This window comes from Aplysia californica, unplaced genomic scaffold (assembly GCF_000002075.1).
Source record: "Aplysia californica isolate F4 #8 unplaced genomic scaffold, AplCal3.0 scaffold00161, whole genome shotgun sequence".
Classification (NCBI taxonomy): Eukaryota; Metazoa; Mollusca; class Gastropoda; order Aplysiida; family Aplysiidae; genus Aplysia; species Aplysia californica.
Genome location: NW_004797431.1, coordinates 1138902 through 1158693, shown reverse-complemented (window position 1 = coordinate 1158693; position 19792 = coordinate 1138902). Strand labels below are relative to the sequence as shown.

At 43.3% G+C, this 19792-nt stretch overlaps 1 protein-coding gene across 1 annotated transcript in view; it reads right to left on the bottom strand.

Annotated features, from left to right (window-relative positions):
* Nucleotides 1–19792, bottom strand: part of LOC101845464 (baculoviral IAP repeat-containing protein 6) — a gene marked incomplete in the record, with an annotated part of 131221 nt that overhangs the window by 108233 nt on the left and 3196 nt on the right. The window contains 9 exon segments of the mRNA XM_035969592.1: nt 1871–3390; nt 4838–4917; nt 5996–6099; nt 7678–7776; nt 8594–8717; nt 9008–9142; nt 11094–11344; nt 12000–12134; nt 12672–12853. Of these exon segments, the coding sequence (XP_035825485.1) occupies nt 1871–3390; nt 4838–4917; nt 5996–6099; nt 7678–7776; nt 8594–8717; nt 9008–9142; nt 11094–11344; nt 12000–12134; nt 12672–12853 (2630 nt within the window).

Genomic DNA, 19792 nt, shown 5'->3' with positions numbered 1-19792 from the left:
ATGGGAAGACCTGCAGCAAGAGATCTCTCGAATTGACTTATAATGGGAAGACCTGCAGCAAGAGATCTCTCGAATTGACTTATAATGGGAAGACCTGCAGCAAGAGATCTCTCGAATTGACTTATAATGGGCTTTGTTCTCATTCCCGGAAATTTCGTGATGAGCAATACTAGAAAACAATACTAGAAAACAATACTAGAAAACAATACTAGAAAACAATACTAGAAAACAGAGACTATGCATTATCCAATCCGAAAACGGACTTCTGAACTCAGACCCTCAAAAACAGGAAAACATTTCTTACGTACTGGTTTTTCTTACGTACTGTTTGGCAGCTATGTGACAGTTTGGGCAGCCATCGGCGCCGTACTGCCAACGCTTTTTGGAAATAACCCAAACATTCCTGTTTCAGCAGGACAGTGCCAGACCTCACGCTGCATGTGTCTGGACAACATACCTAGAGCAGCAGTGATTCAAACTCATGCAACGGCCTCCTTATTCAGCCGACTCGAGTCCAGTTAAACACTTGTGGGACGAACTACAACACTGGATACACTAGCTAACAAAGTCCCCAACATGCAGCAACTTGGTCATGCACTGATGGCAGAATGGAACAACATCACAAAGAACCATTTCACGTCTTAATCTACGAGGCATCGAATACTTGCCACCATTGCAGTATTAGGTGGTGATTCATTACTCAACTTTTTATATGAAAGGAGGGTGAAGCTGAACATTGCAAGACATAAGAATAGGAGCTCAGATTGCACCACATTTTTGTTCAGTATCTGTGGGCAATAAGTTAGTTCTTGCACCTCTGTGTAAACACCTGTAGTAATCCCCACTATAGTTTTCATTCCAAGCACATTTACTTATGTGGGTGGTTGGTGGGTGCTCTGGTGTGGTTTGCTTCTTCTTTCATGTCAAACATCTATCCTCCTTGCCTTATCTCCCCTTCTTCTTTTTTTTGTTTGTTACTCTCTTGTAACACCTCTAATCTTCTAGCGCTCATATGACCTTATGCAGTTGCGAGTGCCGTAAAACCTCTACTAACACACACACACATTTACTTAAGTGAGGTCTTTTTAATGGAGTTGAGTGTACTTGCGAGAGCCAGTGACCATGATATACACACATTAAATTTAAAAAACAGGCACATACATACACAAACACACAAAAACATGCACATACATACACAAACACACAAAAACATGCACATACATACACAAACACACAAAATCATAAACAGTATAACACGGACAACTGTAAGTCGTCGGGACCGGCCTCGGTAGTTCAAGGGATCCGTAGTTCAAGGGATATGTGAACAGCGTTATGGCATCAGCTGTGTCAGAGAATCAAGAGAAGCGACAAAGACTGCTACTTCAGGGGTAAAACAATAGACGGTGAGATGCACAACGCCTCCTCTCCCCCGTTTCACACAAGCCTAACTAGGCTAAGTGCCTCGGGCATGCGTGCCAAGCATTGCGCTAAAAATAGCACAGCTAGCTGCTTCTGTGAAGGGAGGAAGGTGGTTTTTACAGACCTTCCCTTTTTCCATTCAAAAAAATATATATTATTTTGTCTCAGGTGCACCTTAAAGAACATTGATTTTAGACCTCTACGGCGGCGTAATTAGTCTATATATTTCGTGTTCCAGCTTCGCGTAATTTTCTTGCAAAGATAAAGAAGAAAAAAAAAACAGGACCACAGACACATTTAGACGGATGTGTGATTTCTAGTCTTCTGTGTTCAACCTATCCGTGTTATGCTGTATACACACATACATAAATATTCATACACACACACATAGGCACATAAACACACACCCACACACACATACACCCACACGCACACAAACACACAAACAGACCTGATCTTCCACCTCCATGGGCAACAAGAAGGTGGCAGTGATCACATCCTGGGGGGAGACCACTGTGTGAACAGCCACAGGCTCTACATCCAACACCACATGACCGTTCTCGCACTTCACCGAATACACCACCACCCCGCCCCTGCAGGAACTCTCCTCGGCCTGAGGTGTATTTGTCACTGGGGGGACCTCCTCCGCTGGCGATGAGGAGGAGGGGGAGGAGGAACAGGAGGAGGCAGAGCTCTCGAGGTATCCTATTTTGGTGGAAAGAACCACAATCACATGCTGCTTGTCGGAGGAGGGGAGGATGGAGCACACTTCTATATGCTCCTGCTGGAACTGGCCAGGCAGCTCCAGACACTGGACCACTGTTCCGCCAATTTTGGGAGCCTCTTTCTGGGGGCAGCCCCCTGAGTTGGAACCTGAGGAGGTCGCAGTGGTGTGGCCCGATTCGCCTGCATTGGCGAAGAAGAAGGGTTTCGCGGAGGATGAGGAGGAGGAGGACACGGGTACGAGGCTTGAGAAAGTGAAAGAGTGGAGAGGTGAGGTGGGCTCAGGCATGGGCTCAGCCATCAGAGAGTCCACCATATCACAGAGGGTGCTGGGCCCGTTGGCCAGACCGGACTTGTTGCTTAAGTCTTGGACCACAGACGGAGGCTGAGAGCTGGAGCCCTCCTCACCCGTCTCCATGGCCCCATACGAGGGTTCCCCTGACGACTTGTGCGAGGGTGGGGGCGGTGGGGAGAAGCCGATAATCTGACAGTCCGGGTCCTCCCAGGGGTGCAGCAGCCAGTCGTCCGTGCTGTTGGCAAAGACGGCGGGCTGCAGCATCCCCACCCCAGGCTTCATCGACGACGATGCTTTCACTGTCGACGAGGTGGACGAAGATGAAGACGAGGAGGATGAGGAGTTAGAGGAGGAGGTGGTGGCAGCCATGGGGAGAGGTTTCTTCTTCTTGGACGGGCTGGTCTGCCCGGGCGTTGTCGATGTAGTGGCAGCAGCATCATCATCATCATCATCCACCAGCGAGACGACCACCACGTACGGAACCAGACGCGACTCCGGCATCACAAACTCCGAGCTGCTGTTGCCACCAAGGCCACCGAGGTCACCACCACTGTTGTTGCCGCCGTTGTGGCCACTCTGACACTGGTCAGTGATGATGCGTGAAGAAACGGTGGACACGTCACTGCTGACCGCCTCGTTGACCTCATTCATCAGCTGGACGGTCAGATTCCCTTCCCCGGGCCCAGCCACATCAAGCACTCCCCCCGCACTGCCACTCCCCCCGCCAGCTTCCACAGAGCCGTGTGGTGGCCCCGACTGAGGTGCCTTGGTCTGTCTCAGCATCACGCCACACAGCACCGACAGCTGAGCCTCACCCACCGGTGCTGATGACTTGACAGGGGAGGCTGCGCGGCCCGCCTCCTCTCGCCACTTCCCTTCTTCCGCCACACACAGGGAAGTCACATACAGGTCATCTGACGGCCGCCGAGAACCAGATGGCAGCAAATGCTTGTCTGAGGAGAGCCAAACAAAATTCTCACAAGATCAGCGCTTTGGATCCATTCTCAGTCACATCAATGGTGTTATTCACAAACCTTCTTACTGGTGGCATCAACATATTACAGCACACAAAAAGAAAAGACAAAACATGTCAGCCTTTAGTGCTTTTACAGTCTTTATTGTGCATGCTGACTCCTGAGTTTTACTATGGGCCCACAGATCAACTTCAGCAAAGATTTTAGAAACAACCCCCTCCCCCCCCCCCCCCCCCCCAAAAAAAAAAGTATTTCAGATCCAAAGTAAAACACCACAGGGATGTATAAGTTTTGGTAGTTTTACAGCAGTTGCAAAACAATTAAATCATATAAAAGTCCAAAATTAGAGGTGCTACTATAGAGTAACACACACAAAAAAAATGAAGGGAAATAATAAAAATAAGGAGGATGGATGTTCGATAGGAAAGAAGGAGAAAACCACATCAAAGCGCCTGCCAACCACCCACACACCATGGATATGTGCACACTACAAGCTGCAACACAGCACGAGGGAAAGGGAAAATACAAGACTTTATCTCCCACACAAACTACCGCTCTTCTGGGACCTGTTGAGTCCACCCAAGCCGGTCAATAACCCAAACCCCCTTGATACCATGACCTACCAACCCAAGTCCAGTTGACCCCCATGACTTGCCTGAGCCCAATTGACCTCATGACCCCTTGACCTGACAACCCAAGCCCAACCAACCTCAAGACCCCTTGACTCATCAACCAACCTCATGACCCCTTGACCCATCAACCAACCTAATGACCCCTTGACCCCTTGACCCATCAACCAAAACCCAACCAAAGATAGTACATAACAAAATGGTCCACTCAGCCAAAAAAGTGTCCGCAGGAAGTCCGCTCTTTGCTTCTGACGGCGCTGCAGTCTGCTTTGAAGCTCTCTTTCGTTTTTCCAGAAGAAGAATAGGAATAGCACCTACTTGCGCGCGCAGATCGACTGCTGTTCATCAGCTGCTCGGGTTCGTTCAGTGCGGAGTTTTAGTTTTTTAAAATTTTAATGACCTCTCGCCTTTCATTCTAAAGTAAAATTAAACGAAGAAAACAGTCACCCCTTCCTCCGAAATAGGTTTTTTGTCAGCGAAACCATTTTAAAAAGCGTTCTTCCGAAATTTGAATTCTTATTTATTAAAAAACTTGCTAGTTTCACTTTGATTTTTTTAACACAAGAAGGGTAACTCTGTTCGCAAAGGGTGCGCATTTGTGAAGAGGGTGCTACCGAATTTTGAGGACACTTTTTCAATTGGCTCAAAGAGAGGAGTGGACCCTCTTGTTATGTAGACTCTTTGGCCCAACTGACCCATTGATCCAACCCCAATAGACATGATGACCCCTTGATCAGACCCTATCCCCTTGATCAGACCCTATCCCCTTGACCGTTCAACTGAGCAAGACTCCTTACCATTTCCCTGTTTGTGGTCGTGGAGGGCAATCTCCAGCGGGTGTCCATCACAGGCCGCTTCTGGACCATCATTCTTTTTCCTAAATAGACAACAGCAAAAAACGGAATTGTGTTTTATTTATGCGTTTTAGGAGGCGATCTTCAGACCCTGATAGTCAGAGCCAATCTGGGTTGAAAGGGATACAATATCCCAGCAGAAAGACAATAAGAATGTCTCCCCTCTCAGGAATCAAACAGGTGTCTTCTGCGTACACCAGTGAAGTGTTTAACCACTACACCACAGAAGCCAGTCCCCAATGAATGACATACACACAGGAAGGATGACGCTTGTCGGCAAGATGATCACCTCTCTTTGATACTTCACAGTTCATTCCAAACTAATGGGCGCTAGGGAACAGGATATACTCACAGAATACATGTCAGATAATGATTTACCTATATAGCGGCACTGTCGCAAGCAATCAAACTCAGTCCAAATTATGTGAATTTTATATTTTTACGCCCTCTCAAAGCTTTTCAAAGATGCACCTTTCAATATCACCAAGATGCAGTTTAATGCTATGGTCGTCACTGCTTACAATTTTCTTGCATTTCATTATTCCCGATAGGAACAACACAACAAAGACTATTTTTTGGTCTCGGACTTAAAAAATACCCAAACGGACATAAGTGGATCGCTTGCAGCACCAACGATATATATCATGTATTATATATGGAAAACTTCTGGCTCATTATGCTACATCAACTTGTGGCATCTGAAGCCATTTACCGAAGCGTTTTACGTGCCCCCCTCACCCCCTCACCCCAACTACAATTTGGAAGGTGGCAGGTTGCTACAACCCCGCCTGTCAGGGTCAACCCGGGCTGGGAAGCATACAACATTCCAGCAGATCACCAAGATACTCCATGAGAAACTTTCCCACGCCAGATTCGAACACACATCTTGTATGTGCAGCAGCCAAGGACCAAACCTCTACACCACGGACTCCAGTGCAGAGTCTGAAACTGTTCAAAACACCCCTAAAAATCTCTCTCCAACCGCCCACAGCTATTGTTTGGTACTGGTCCACAACTACTGCGTTACTTTTGTCAAGTAACCTCAAAAGACGTGACCCACCATCAAACACATTAACATCTTTACAACACATCAATTCTCACCTGTCAAATGATCTTTTCCCATGCGCCCCCGAGCGTTCAATCTGCAAGCCAGTTTTCATCGCAACTAGAGCATTGTTGAGATCAATGTCAAACTGGCAATGTTTCTGGTATTCGAAAGAAAAAAGAATGAAACATATTCAGTTTCGGACTCGATGTCAATTTAGTTCAGTTGATCCTGAGTAAGGAGAAGCAAATCAACGCTATAACTCATTTAGCACAGGAAAAAAAAAAGTAAGCAAGATAGTATTAAGTTAAAGAGTTTTATGGTTTTACGGCACTAAGAACACAATTAGGTCATACATGCGCCGCAGGTTAAAGTAAAGGTGTTACTAGAGAGAAATATACCACCAAAAAAAAAGGACAGATAAGCACGACAGATGTTTGATAGCAGAAAAGTAGCAAAATGCACCAGAGTACCTCCACACCCCACTCCCTATAAAGAAAGACAGAAAAAAACAACAGAGGGAAAGAAAAGAAGTAGAGCTAGAACCAACCTGTAGCTTCCAGCAACCCCCCACATTTTCACATCAAAAGGAAAGAATATATCGGAAAATATTTTAGAGTACAGCTATTCTTTGTCATTCAATGATAAGAGAAAATGAGTGCTCACTTAGATCCAAACATGAGTAATGCACTTGCTTAGTAACACATAACTTGAACCAGTAGAAGATTTCCTTATTTTCAATACACACAAAATACAGCTGCTAAATTAGGGTACCAGAACCATTTGTGCTATACTGAGCGTATGAAACTTAGATGTTGAAAAATACAAATAATACATTTTTATGAGCCATAATTCAGAGCTCTGCCAGACAAGACCCTGGCGTCTAGAAATAAAACCATTGAAAATCTGTCTAAAATAAGAATTAAGTCTATAATTTCACAGAGTTCCATGTACCATTCCAAATCTTAATAAACCTTTTACAACACTGTGACTAAGTTGAAGTTCTAGTGGGAGAAGCCGACCAGAACCTTGAAACACAAAGAAACACCTGACCCATCTACAGAATATCTTCCCATTCTCTCGCTCAGCTCAATCTCCACATTCCAAGAATGTGGATGAAGGGCAGCCAGTGTTACTAGAACCATGTAATAATATGTACCAACGACATATATCTTACAACATGGTGGAATCGGTGCTGCTTGTCAACTTTTAGGCACATAGAGTTATTAGTAAAATCTTGAGACTTGTTCACCTGCCTTGCTTTTGGTGAAAAAAACCCACCCATTTATAGCAGTCAAGACATTCAGGATTGAAGGAAGTGGGGGTCGCCAGCTGTCAGGGGTAAAACAAATGAGTAAAAGGCCCCCAAAGTTTGGTGACTTCCAACCTTTGGGTGTCCGTGTCAACTGCAAATTTTCCTTTTTTGGTGCATTTGAGCAACATTTTTCATTGAAACAAACACAAAACACAGAAATGTATTTTTAAACGGACATAAAATGTGTTGATCCCCCCCACTCAAAAAAATAAAATTTGATAAAATTTGCCACATGAGTGCCTGTGACATTTCATGTACTGTCAAGTTCTATGAAGATAACCACTGAACACATAATGACAAATAAATAACTAAAATAACTTTGTTCCACGTGCATTGAAACATGTTTCTCCCACAGATGATCCCTAAAGTCAAAACCAGTGAATTACTGATACTGACAACTATCCCCTGACAACACTTCCATACCTTGAGAATATGGCTGACGTCCCACACAACCAGGTTGCCATCTCGAGTGGAAGTCGCTACAAAATCCTCGTTAAAGGTGGTGCTGATGCAGGCGATCTTCTACGGGGGACAAGAAAAGAGTTTATTTATTTGAGTAAAGAAAAATACACCAAACAAAAAGGCCATTTTTAGACAGGGACACTGCACGACAAGAGAGACAAAACCGACAGTGGGAGATTGAGATGATGTAGTTAATCCTTACATAGCAAATAGTGAAAAAATTAGGTAAAACCAAACGATGGAGTTCTGTGCACAACACCATCAATATACTAAGCGAGCTCTGTGCACAACACCATCAATATAGTAAGCAACACGACAATATTACACTATGGGGGTCAGAACAAAAGATCTATTCAAGCTCTGCAAGTGGGTGAAAACAGTACAAGTCTAGCTGCTTTGGTGTAAAAGTTAGAACCACTCAAAGTTGTGGACTCAGAAAACAGTACAAGTCTAGCTGCTTTGGTGTAAAAGTTAGAACCACTCAAAGTTGTGGACTCAGAAAACAGTACACTATGGGGGTCAGAACGAAAGATCTATTCAAGCTCTGCAAGTGGGTGAAAACAGTACAAGTCTAGCTGCTTTGGTGTAAAAGTTAGAACCACTCAAAGTTGTGGACTCAGAAAACAGTACAAGTCTAGCTGCTTTGGTGTAAAAGTTAGAACCACTCAAAGTTGTGGACTCAGAAAACAGTACAAGTCTAGCTGCTTTGGTGTAAAAGTTAGAACCACTCAAAGTTGTACACAGTCTAGAGAAAATCTAGGTTTTGCCAGATATCTCGTAACCGCCCAGCTGAGCGCTACATGCAGCCCATTTTACCGAGCTGCCACACAAAAATAATCATAATAATGTTTCCTTTTCCCACTGCCTTGTTTCTGACCTGCTGCGGGGAGTGGCCGTGGAAGTGAGCGGGCTGAGTGGCGTAGGTGACCGTCAGGGGCACGTTCTGGGTGTACTCTCCCTTGATGTACGGGCACAGCTGGGAGTGACGCTCGTGCTCGGACCTGTGGAGTTGTGGCAAGGGGGTGGTTGGGGGGCAGGGGGTGTAATCAGATAAGTTGAACAAACCAGCTATGGTAAGAAAGTTCCTGCTTCAGAAATATTTTACCACCAGCTATAAAATATCTTTTATCACAGGTTAAACATTGTACATTTTTACCACTGGGTAGAGTAAGACGCGGGGGGGGGGGGTAAATAAACACTTCCCTTTGATATATGCAACGCTCAAGCAATAGAAAGTAATGTAACATTCGTCTTCCATTTCATGAGAGTGACCCGGGGGGGCTGTCCTTACCAAGGCTCATCTGTGGGCTCCCAGCAGACCAGGCAGACATTACAGGTGAAGCACATGGCCCGGTCCTCGCCGTCCCCGGGGATGTTGGGGTGGTGGAAGAAGCCAGCCTGGGCCATGGGCTCCGGCAAGGCCCATCTGTGGAGGAACACCACATGGAAAATGTAGGAATTGATGTTTCAAGCCCCCATCACCACCATTTAGATTATATAGGAGGCCAGCTGCTTCCTGGCTGCCTGTTAGGGCCCACTGAGGCCGAGAGGGATGCAACATACAGGCAGAAAGAGGGAGATAGGAAGTAACAATTCTCAGGACTGAACTAAGCTGAAGAAGGCACAAGAAGGAGGGATACATATATGCAGTACATACAATGCCTCAACTGGGACGTTTCTGGCTAAGATTTCAATACAAACACTCAAACACATACTGATACACACCAATACATGCAGACACAGACACACACTTGTACACATTTGAGCGCACCCACACATATGCATAAACATACAAACATGCATACACACAAACAGACAAATACATACACATACACAGACGTAATTGCTACCTCAGAATTAAAAGGTTCTATCTGACATTTTTGGCCTTTTTGAGTTGGTAAGACCATGAGAACAAAAACCAAATGTGCTATCAGCCTTATCAAAATCGTAGGATTGATCGGAGTCGTTATCAAGATAATCAATGCATTGAATTTGAAAAACCTTGACATGGCATAAAACTCCACATTGTTTCTATCAAGTTTCTCAAAACTAAGTACAGAGCAGACAGAACTTTTTTTTTTTTTTAATATAGTAGAGGGTTTTACGGCGCTCGCAACTGCATACGGTCATATGAGCGCCAGGGGTGGGTGTCAACAGAGAAGTCCTTACAGGGAATCAGACTTACTCTGCTCACCTCTCTAGCTTCAACAGCACAAGGTCTGCTTCGACTATCAAGGCACCCCGGAAATAGAAGGTCACAAGAGAGTGACAAACATACAAAAGAAGTAGAGGAAAATGACAACAGTAAGGATTAGGAAAGAAAAAGCAGCAGTTCCCTGTTGTAGATCAGGCACAGTTATGAGCGTGACATGAATCAGCCCATTTACAATTCTACTATGCTTGAACAAGAAATGTCCCCCCTTTGGGAATGGCCTAAAGACACTACAGTCAGTGGCACTGTCCCGGGGGGTCACTACAGTCAGTGGCACTGCCCCAGGGGGTACACTACAGTCAGTGGCACTGCCCCAGGGGGTCACTACAGTCAGTGGCACTGCCCCGGGGGGACACTACAGTCAGTGGCACTGCCCCGGGGGGACACTACAGTCAGTGGCACTGCCCCAGGGGACACTACAGTCAGTGGCACTGCCCCAGGGGGTCAGACAGAACTTTGTAATGCTGAGGCAGCACAATAACAGAGGTTATTTATGTTTTAATAAGAGTTTTTCAGCACTTGTAACACATTAGGTCGTATAAAAGTGCACAAGTTTAGAGGTGTTACAAGAGAGTAACTAACACAAAAAAGAAGGCGAGATAACCATGATAGATATTTGAAAGGAAAGAAGCAAACCACACCAGAGCATCCAGCAACCACCCACAAAAGACTACTGAAAGCTGAATAAAAGCAAGACAGACAGACAGACAAAACAGGGACAACAAAGAAGTAAGACCTCCCAGTGGCGCCCACCAACCACCCACGAGGAAGGAAAAGCCTAGTAGAGTTTAGCAGAACCCTGTGGGGAAACGTACAGTTACAGACACTCCCAGATTAAGCTTCCAAGCTCACACTCATTCAAACACATAGCAACTTTTGTTAGTTCCCCCCCCCCCCCCCCCTACTCCACTATCAAAACATTGATCTTGAAAATGTAATAGAAGTATTAGTTCTGAAAAAAAAGTTGAAAACTAAAATATTCTTTACCCCTATGCTTGAAGCTATCTAAGAAAAAAGCAGTTTTTTAAAAATAACAATTTAGGCAGGGTACTAATGTTAATTAGATTTGTTTGAGTTGAGACACATTAACGTATGCTTATTTTCAATTAATACGTACTGCAGCAAAACAAGGAATACATCTACAAATTACAAGAGTGAATCTTACTTGTAGTTCATGTGTGGCCAGTTGGCAAAGGTCTCCCGTCGGGCGGCCTCGCTGTACATGAGCGCCCGGTTGACCGGCTCCTTGGTGATGTCGAGCCGGCTGCGGGGCAGGAGGAAGCCCAGCCTGTCCACCACAGCCGAGGCCACAGGGAAGCCCTGGCCCGTCTGGTTGGTCTTGGTCAGCTCCTCCATCAGGGCCGAGCACACAGACTTGAGGACCATGTGCTGCATTTGTAGGCACACCGTCGCCCACTGACACAGAGAGAGAGAGAGAAACACATTAATTTGTCTGTCTGTCTGTTTGTCTTCATCAGGGCCGAGCACACAGACTTGAAGACCATGTGCTGCATCTGTAGGCACACCGTCGCCCATTGACACAGAGAGAGAGAGAAACACATTAATTTGTCTGTCTGTCTGTCTGTCTGTCTTCATCAGGGCCGAGCACACAGACTTGAGGACCATGTGCTGCATCTGTAGGCACACCGTCGCCCACTGACACAGAGAGAGAAAGAGAGAGAGAGAGAGAGAGAGAGAGAGAGAGAGAGAGAGAGAGAGAGATAACACATAATTCTAGCATCATGTTTATTTACTTGAGTAAAGAGAAGCAAGCAAACACAATACCCACCATTTTATAGAGGGAAAAATTAAACAAAAAAAGGAAATAAAAGTAGGACCTGCTAGAGGCATCGTCCAACCACTCATACGTATAACATGCAAATACACACAGGCAAACACATGCTGACACTCACGGACATGCTCACACTCACGCATATGCTCACACTCACCCACAAGCACACACTCACACTCACGCACACGCTCACACTCACGCACACGTTCACGCACATGCTCACACTCACGCACATGCTCACACTCACGTGCACACACACACACAAGATGTGAGGCAAACCTTGGCAGTTTTGTGGTTTCCCTGGGTCGCATCCTGAGCTCTCTGAATGCCCTGAGACAGGTCCCGGGCAAAGTCATCCACATACTCCTTGCTGGAAAGATCTGTGGCTAGTAACGTTTTCAGCAGCTGCGTCGCCTGTAGGCAAAAAAAACACACAAAAATCAAGACCAACATATTTGAAATGGTCCACATTGTTGTGCTTCTTTGCTTGCTTGGGGATATACACAATAACTGTTCTGGCATTCAGAGCAGGCCAAAAGTAAGACAGAAACAACAGTAGTAGAAAAAGAAGTAGGATCTACCAGTGTCACCCTTCAGCCACTCTCCACTCCATCTACTGTACTGTCGAATTACACAAACTGAATAGGCCTACCACTTCCTCGGACATAAATGACATAATTTCTTCTTTCACACAGAAAACTATGTCCTCAGGGGTAAACAACATCATTTCTTCTTCAGCTGAAAAGCTTTTTTTTTCAAAAAGCAAAAAAAATATATACATTTTAAAAATCAGAAAAAACTATTTGGGAAAAAAACAGAAAGAGCAGTCTTTTTAAAAAAAGTATAAAAAGCTATTATACGATTTAATTTTTTTTTTTAAACAAAAGCAGTTCAAATGTTTTTGGCTTTTGGTTTAAAAAAAACAATGCACTGATGACTGATGTCTCTAACCTCCACTAGAGGCAACTCAATCTTGACAACATCTTCAGTTTTGTGTGCCGGAGTCTGTAAGGCTGTGTCCAGCAACAGTATTCCCTGCAGATCACCGCGGATACCCAAACAGCAACCATCACAGAACAGGGTCTTGTCCCTCTCCGGCAGGTACACACACTTCAGGGCGCCACTCTTATTACCTGGGGGGAGGGGAGAAAAAAATCATACATGTTTTATGCCTCATCAACACAACTAGGATCTTACAACTACAGACAGGCTACTTCAACTTTACCAGTCAGGACCAAACCAAGTTTTCTATGTGACTGGGTATGTTGTTTTAAGTTTTTCTTTCGCAAAATTGAATTGGGAAGAGGGGTAGAGAGTTATTTAGGATTATCCTACTGAAATCCTTTACATGATGTAAGGACCATAAATCTGACAATAATGATAAAACTTAATGGGATTCAGGTGTTTAAGTTAAATGATTCCTTCTTTACAGTTTCTTTCCCATCTCCTTATAATTTCTCAGTGGAGTCTGTCAAAATTTGGTCCACATCATCTTTTATATTAGGCCTATACCACGGCAAGCCAGCAGGGTTGGAATGGCTTGGGAATTTGTTCAAGGAGTTTGTTTATATATTAAATTAGATTGCTTAATATATTTTGATTTTCCAAAGTAAATATGTGAGACAGCGTGGTGGAATCAGGCTCTCGTCAACATAATCAAAGTGAAGAAACTTGCATTTTTTCACAGGTTTGGGAACTTTTATCAAATTTTTGTTTTTTGGCTCAACACCTTTCATGCCCATTAAAGAACTCATTTTTGGGTGGATTTTTCTGAAAAAACGTTGATTAAAGGCCCCAAAAAATGTAAATTTTCAGTTACCACGGACTCTTAAGCTAAGGAAATAACTAATCTTTGGCGGCCATTTTCTCACTAATTTTACCTCTGAAAACAGGTGACCAACACCTCCTTCTTTTGCAAATATCTCGACTTGTATTCAAGATAAATGGATACTTTTTTCATCCAAATAAAGACAAGTGAACAAGCTTTAAGATGATACCAATAACTCTACATGCCCAAAAATTGACGAGAGCCTGATTCCACCACGCTGCCTCACATATAATATTAAATTAGATTTCTTATTATATTTTGATTTTCCAAAGTAAATATCGTCTAATTTTGAATAGAATTAAAGCAACCTTTTTTAACTTAGCTTGATCTAGCAGACCCCAACTGTTGGTGGTAATCAGATAGCACATTTTACTCACATAGCTTGATCCGGGTCATAAAATAAGGATTTTGATGAGGGTTGACGTAAGGGTTACCGTAAGACCTAATCCTAACCCTTACCTATATCTTGGATCCAGCAAAATGCAAATAAAACGTGCAAATGTGGAGGAATGACCCCTAACCCTAAACCCTACTCGACAACACTTTTACTCTTAATTAATAACCCAAATCCAGCATTGCAAACATCCACATGGGGCCAGCATTGTCCCCAAAGATAATGTTTTTTCTGTACATAGTGTCCTACTCCTGCCCCATAATTTACAACCATTCTAACCTGTAGTTCAAATTACATTGATAATCAAACACTCTTTAGAAAGGGGCCAAAACTGAAAATTGTCTGAATGTGAATGAGCATGCTGATCTTAGGATCTGGAAGATTGAGCGTCTGATCAATTGGTAACTGGAATACACCCAGAAAAGTTGGCAAGAAAACTCTTGTAAGTTACTGTTGCCACACTATGCTATGTCAGGAAAGCACTATACACTACATTGGTGTCCACTTAACAGCACAAGCAGCCTCCGCCTAACAGCAACCTAAGCTTGTTTAGTTTTAGTTTTAGTAGAGGTTTTATGGCGCTCGCAACTGCGTAAGGTCATATGAGCGCCAGAAGATTAGAACTGTTACAAGAGAGTAACAAACATAAAAAAGAAGAAGGGGAGATAAGGACGATAGATGTTTGATAGGAAAGAAGAAGCAAACCACACCAGGGCACCCGCCAACCACCCACACCTAAGCTTGTGTACACAGAATTTTTTCTATATTCTTCTGAAAGACGTCTCCGTGAGAGTCTAAAAAATACTCACCCCATCTATTGAATAGTGTTTCTTAGGTTCTTTGGCATCCATTAAAGTGTATGGTATTGCAATATTGCGGTAAATGTCAATTTTTTCATGTTAGCAGAGACCTCTAGAGTCTGTTGGTTATCCAACTTCCAGACCTGTAAAGATCTGAGAAGATTAAACTGAGCGCTTTCATTTGACCTTGTTTTAAATGCAGTCTGACAGAGAAGGTAAACTAGCAGACTAGCTATTTATATATAATATTATATATTAATTATAGCAACCTTTATTTATAAATTATATGACAATTTTTGGGGAAGACTCAAAAACTGTGAGCTCTGACATGGGAAGAATTCCGTAACGAGTGACCACTATTAAACAACAAAGTAGAAGGATAGGGTTTGGGGTAGAGTTAGGGTTTGAGATAGGGGTAGGGGTAAGGTGTTGAGCCAGGGTTAGGGGTAGATCTAGGTCTCTTCTACATTATATATGTTTGTTGGGGTGGTCGCTCGTTACGGAAGTCCTTCCACTGACACTGGTGGCCTTCAGCGTGTGCATGGATCTCTTCTCTTTTGTTTTTTCGGGAAGAGGCTAGCCGTACTTAATAACGGCTAGACGGCCCGGCTTGCCGTACTTAATAATGATGGCTAGACTGATACAGCAAAAAATAGGTCTACTGAATAACTGTAAATATATATTTTTAGTTTGCAATACTTAAAGTGTTGAAATCAGGCGCTCGTCAAAATACAAAAATTGGAGAAAAAGGCATTTTTCCGAAAGTTTGGACATTTTTTTCAGAATTTTTAGTTTTGAGCTTTACCTCTTGATCTTGTATGTCCGTATAAACACATTTCCGTGTGAATTTTACTGAAAGACGTTGATTAAAGGCACAAAATATTTATCATTTTTCTGTTTTCAAGAACCCTTTATAGCTAATTGGAGTTCCCAAACTTTGGCAGCCATTTTCTCACTAATTTTACCACTGGAACCAGGTGACTTCACTTCGTACAATTGCAAATATCTTGAGTTCTATTCAAGATAGATTGTTATTTCATTGAAAACAAGGCAAATAAATCAGCATTCAGGTGATACCAATATCTCCACATGCCAAAAATTGACAAGCGCCTGATTCCATCGAGTCGTGACACAATTTTAGTTTGCAATGCCTTTAAAGTATTTGTATTTCAGACAAAACCAAAATTCAGTTAGTTGAGTTAGCAGCAACTGTCCAGTGTTACATTTATCGTATCTGAAGGCATACTTTTTAGAAAGAGCCTTTTATGGAACTGGTCTACTACAGTACTTCTTCACAAAGAATAAGTTGGTTAATTTAATCTGGACTCCTCACTCATCAGCAGATCTAGATCTTGAGTCTAGTCCTCCTTGTCCTAGATTCTACATATCTAGATTCTAGTCAAGTCAAGTCAGTGTTTCTACCTCTTACTTCAGTAACAGTAGGCTGTAGGCCTAGTAAGTTCAGTACAAGCGGATAGCTAGAGAATGACAACTAAACGCCATTGGCCGATATTTATAGTAACAGTCATCTTGTTAGACGTCATTGAGAGATTCCCTCCCACTTTGTCAGTCATGGTGACAGCACGACCGCAGCCTGCCGACTCAGATTATTTTCTTTCTTGCAGCTTTCAGAACTGTTTGGTTCGGTTGTCTGTGATGGAAGTGGTCCGGGTGAGAATAACCCATGTCTCGCAATTCCCACCCCCTCGTTTTACCGGAAATGACCAAAGAGGGATCAGGGCTGAGGTTAGCGAGCATGACCCTGGGGGGGGGGTCAGGGCTGATGCTCCACAGCATCATGTTGGTCACTGATCGTATCCGAATAGTCACAGTCATAGTTGTCAGTGTGGAGACAAATCCCAAAAATTTGGCTCTTCCGTCTCTGGCCCGGAGAATTTCAAAAATGGCTCTCTCCCTCTTTTTTGGGTGCAAATTCCAAATGTTCAAGAAGAAAAGGAAAGAAGAGGCAAGAAAAAAAGAAAAAGAAAGAATAAAAGTTAAAAAAATGAAAGTGAAGAAAAGAGCTTGGATTGCTTTATTATTAAACTAGTTAACACGATTTAACGCCCTCGCCCATTTGGTCTGAATAATTTACAACCCTTCTACTGTCAAGCAAGAGCATTTATTGTCTCGTTACGTTTGTACCATTTCTTTCTGTTCCTTGAACCATAATTTATTGTGTGCATGCAGAGAGTGAGAGGCCTGCCATCGTAAAGTGTGTAAAATATGAATGGTCCGGCCGGTCCCACATCCTGCTCAGTAGTGTCGCTAGTGAGGCTTTTTTTTTACTGGAGAGGCGAAAAATGTTTTTACATTATTATTACGAAGTGACTATTTCTCCGAACGGTTTCCGGCTTCCGGTCTCGTGAATTTTGGCCTATTTATTTATTGCGAGAGTTCGGCGCCAACTTTCATTCTGCCTCTGGTCTGGGAAGGAACAGCGCATGGCAAGCCCGCCCACAGACAACCTTCAGTAACACCCACCACCATCATGCACATGTACACACACTAACTAAACATGACCAGTGGGCAACTTTTGAACGTATGACGAGCTGAGCTGTGGATGGAGAGACAGTGTGAGTGAAAGAGCGGGTGAAAGGAAGAAAGTGCGAGTGTATCCACAGGCGACAGCAACTACAAGACGACGACACCGACCCCCCTGGCCTGGTCCACAGCTCACGAACGAAAGGAATGCAGCTCAGGCAGTGTTTTGCCTATTATATTGTTGTCCATGGTTCGCAGGGTGCAAGGGAATCATGAGTGAGATTTTCTTTGTGTGTGCCTGGAGGGAGGGGGTGGGGTATGAAAGTCATGCAGACGGGGATGAGCCGCGGGAGAGAACAGGGGAATTAAATGAATGAGTGAAACTGAAAGAGACGAACGACTCATGAACCATGGAGTGAATGGATCCTGTGTTTCTATTTTTGTATACTTTGAACTGTTACTGAATAAAGGCTGAAATAAAGCCTGAAAAACAACCACACATACACACTCCTCACTCTCCACTTACAACCACACACAGACACACTCATACACGCACATACATACATACATACACACACACACACACACACACACACACACACACACACACACACACACACAGGAGCAAATTTTTGGGTCTATATCTATTTCAATTTTCAAGAGCTAGTCTAGAGATTTTTAGATGAGTGTAAAAACGTGAAAAAGAAAGGTTTCACAACAGAAAGAAATCAAAATTAGAAAAGCCCACAAACCACAACAAACATTAACAAATAAGGGCGTGTGTCCACCTGTCCGAAGAAGATTGGCTGTTTTAACCCTAAATGTGCGTAATTTATTTTTTTTAAGTACAGGATATTACATGTAAATTGTGGAATCACACACATTAAGGGGCTTGCCAGTGTCAGTACATTGGTCGCAGCAGTGACAAACGCAGATGCCAGTTCTATGTGTCGTTATCAATAACCCTCCGTAGATCTATTCTAGATCTAGACAGCACACGAGTGAACACAACACATTACGTTTAAGAGCAGCACCCTTCATAGGCAACACATCATATCTGTAGCAAAAAACTGTTTGGAGTTGTAGCATTTCTTTCTTTTTATATAAAAATATTTACTGCGGACATTTTTTGGACCGATTGAACCATATTGTATACGAACAATCTTAGGTAGGCCTATACTATAAAATAATTGATCTTTAAAATATCTTAAATTTGTGGGAAAGGATGTGATTTCAGAGTGTTCGGAGAAATAATGCCCAGCTTTATTTTCCCGAATGTTCGGAGAAATAGTGCCTTATTATTATTCGTTTCCAACCACATGCGGTAAGCCACCAAGGGCCTAGGTGATTTTATCGGCCTGCGAGAGGTCAGGGGGGAGTCCTCGCCTCATGCCCACATCAGGGTGGGGGGGGGGATTAGAATAGTAGAAAGTCATGAGTTATTCTCACCCTGGGTGAGAGGGTGAGAAGAGAATAGTGTAACGAGACATGGGTTATATTCTCACCCGGGGTGAGAATAAAGGTGGCCGTCTGAGATTGAATTGATTATATAGCACCCTTCTTCTGCCCAGAGATTGATTCTGAGCTGTACACTACGTAAACTGAGAAAGAAGAAAAAGACTAAGAGTAGGCCTAGATCCATGTACTATTTATTTATAAAAGCAAGTTCAAACAAAGTTCAACGATGCAGTGCAAATAATCCACCGGACTGAACTGTTTCTTTTAGTTTTGTAAGCACAAGAAATTAAGCACTTGTTTACAAGAGATTGCAAGATTTGCAAATGGATACTGTGAGGTGCAATAGCAGTATACTAGGAATACAGGGAACCACAAGGAAAGACTCAAACTACTCAAAGAGGGAAGCTTGAAAACTGCCAGTCCAAACCGTGCGCTACGCAAAATCATCACTAGATAGAGAGGCCTAGATCTAGAGAATCACTATCAGATGACGCGGCGGGCATCCCCCTTGCGAGGTCAAACAAGATGGATGTTATGTACTATAGATATTGGCCAATAGCGTTTCGTTGTCATTCTCTAGACTAGCTATCCGCTTAAAAGTTCAGTTACACAGTAGATCTAGTCTACAGCCATTAGTCTGGGCATTTACTTAAAAACGAAGTGACTGTTTCTTTGAACGCTCGGGATAATCAACTTTGAACTCTATTTCTCCGAATGGTTTCCGTTCTCGAGTTTTGCTGGTGATTTCCGAGAGTTCAGCGTCATCTTTCATTCTGCCATTCTGCGAGGACAGGGAAGAAGCAATTTTTTTCATCGAATTCAATTTCTAGAGCTATAAATTTTTAGCCTAGTCGTCTGAATATTCAGATACTTCAATTGTAGTTGGGGCAACGTTCCAGGACTATCTAAGGCCTATATGAGCCATTGCCAAAACGTGGGGAAAAACACACACATCTCACATTAGTGTGCATAAAATGTGATGCATTAGTATTTATTCCTCCAAAACTTATACACATGTCAAATATAGGATGTAGAACCTGCATTAGCAGTTTCAGACCCTATATCATCAGCTTTATAATCTTGAGTTTGTAAATTTTGTGCCCAAAAT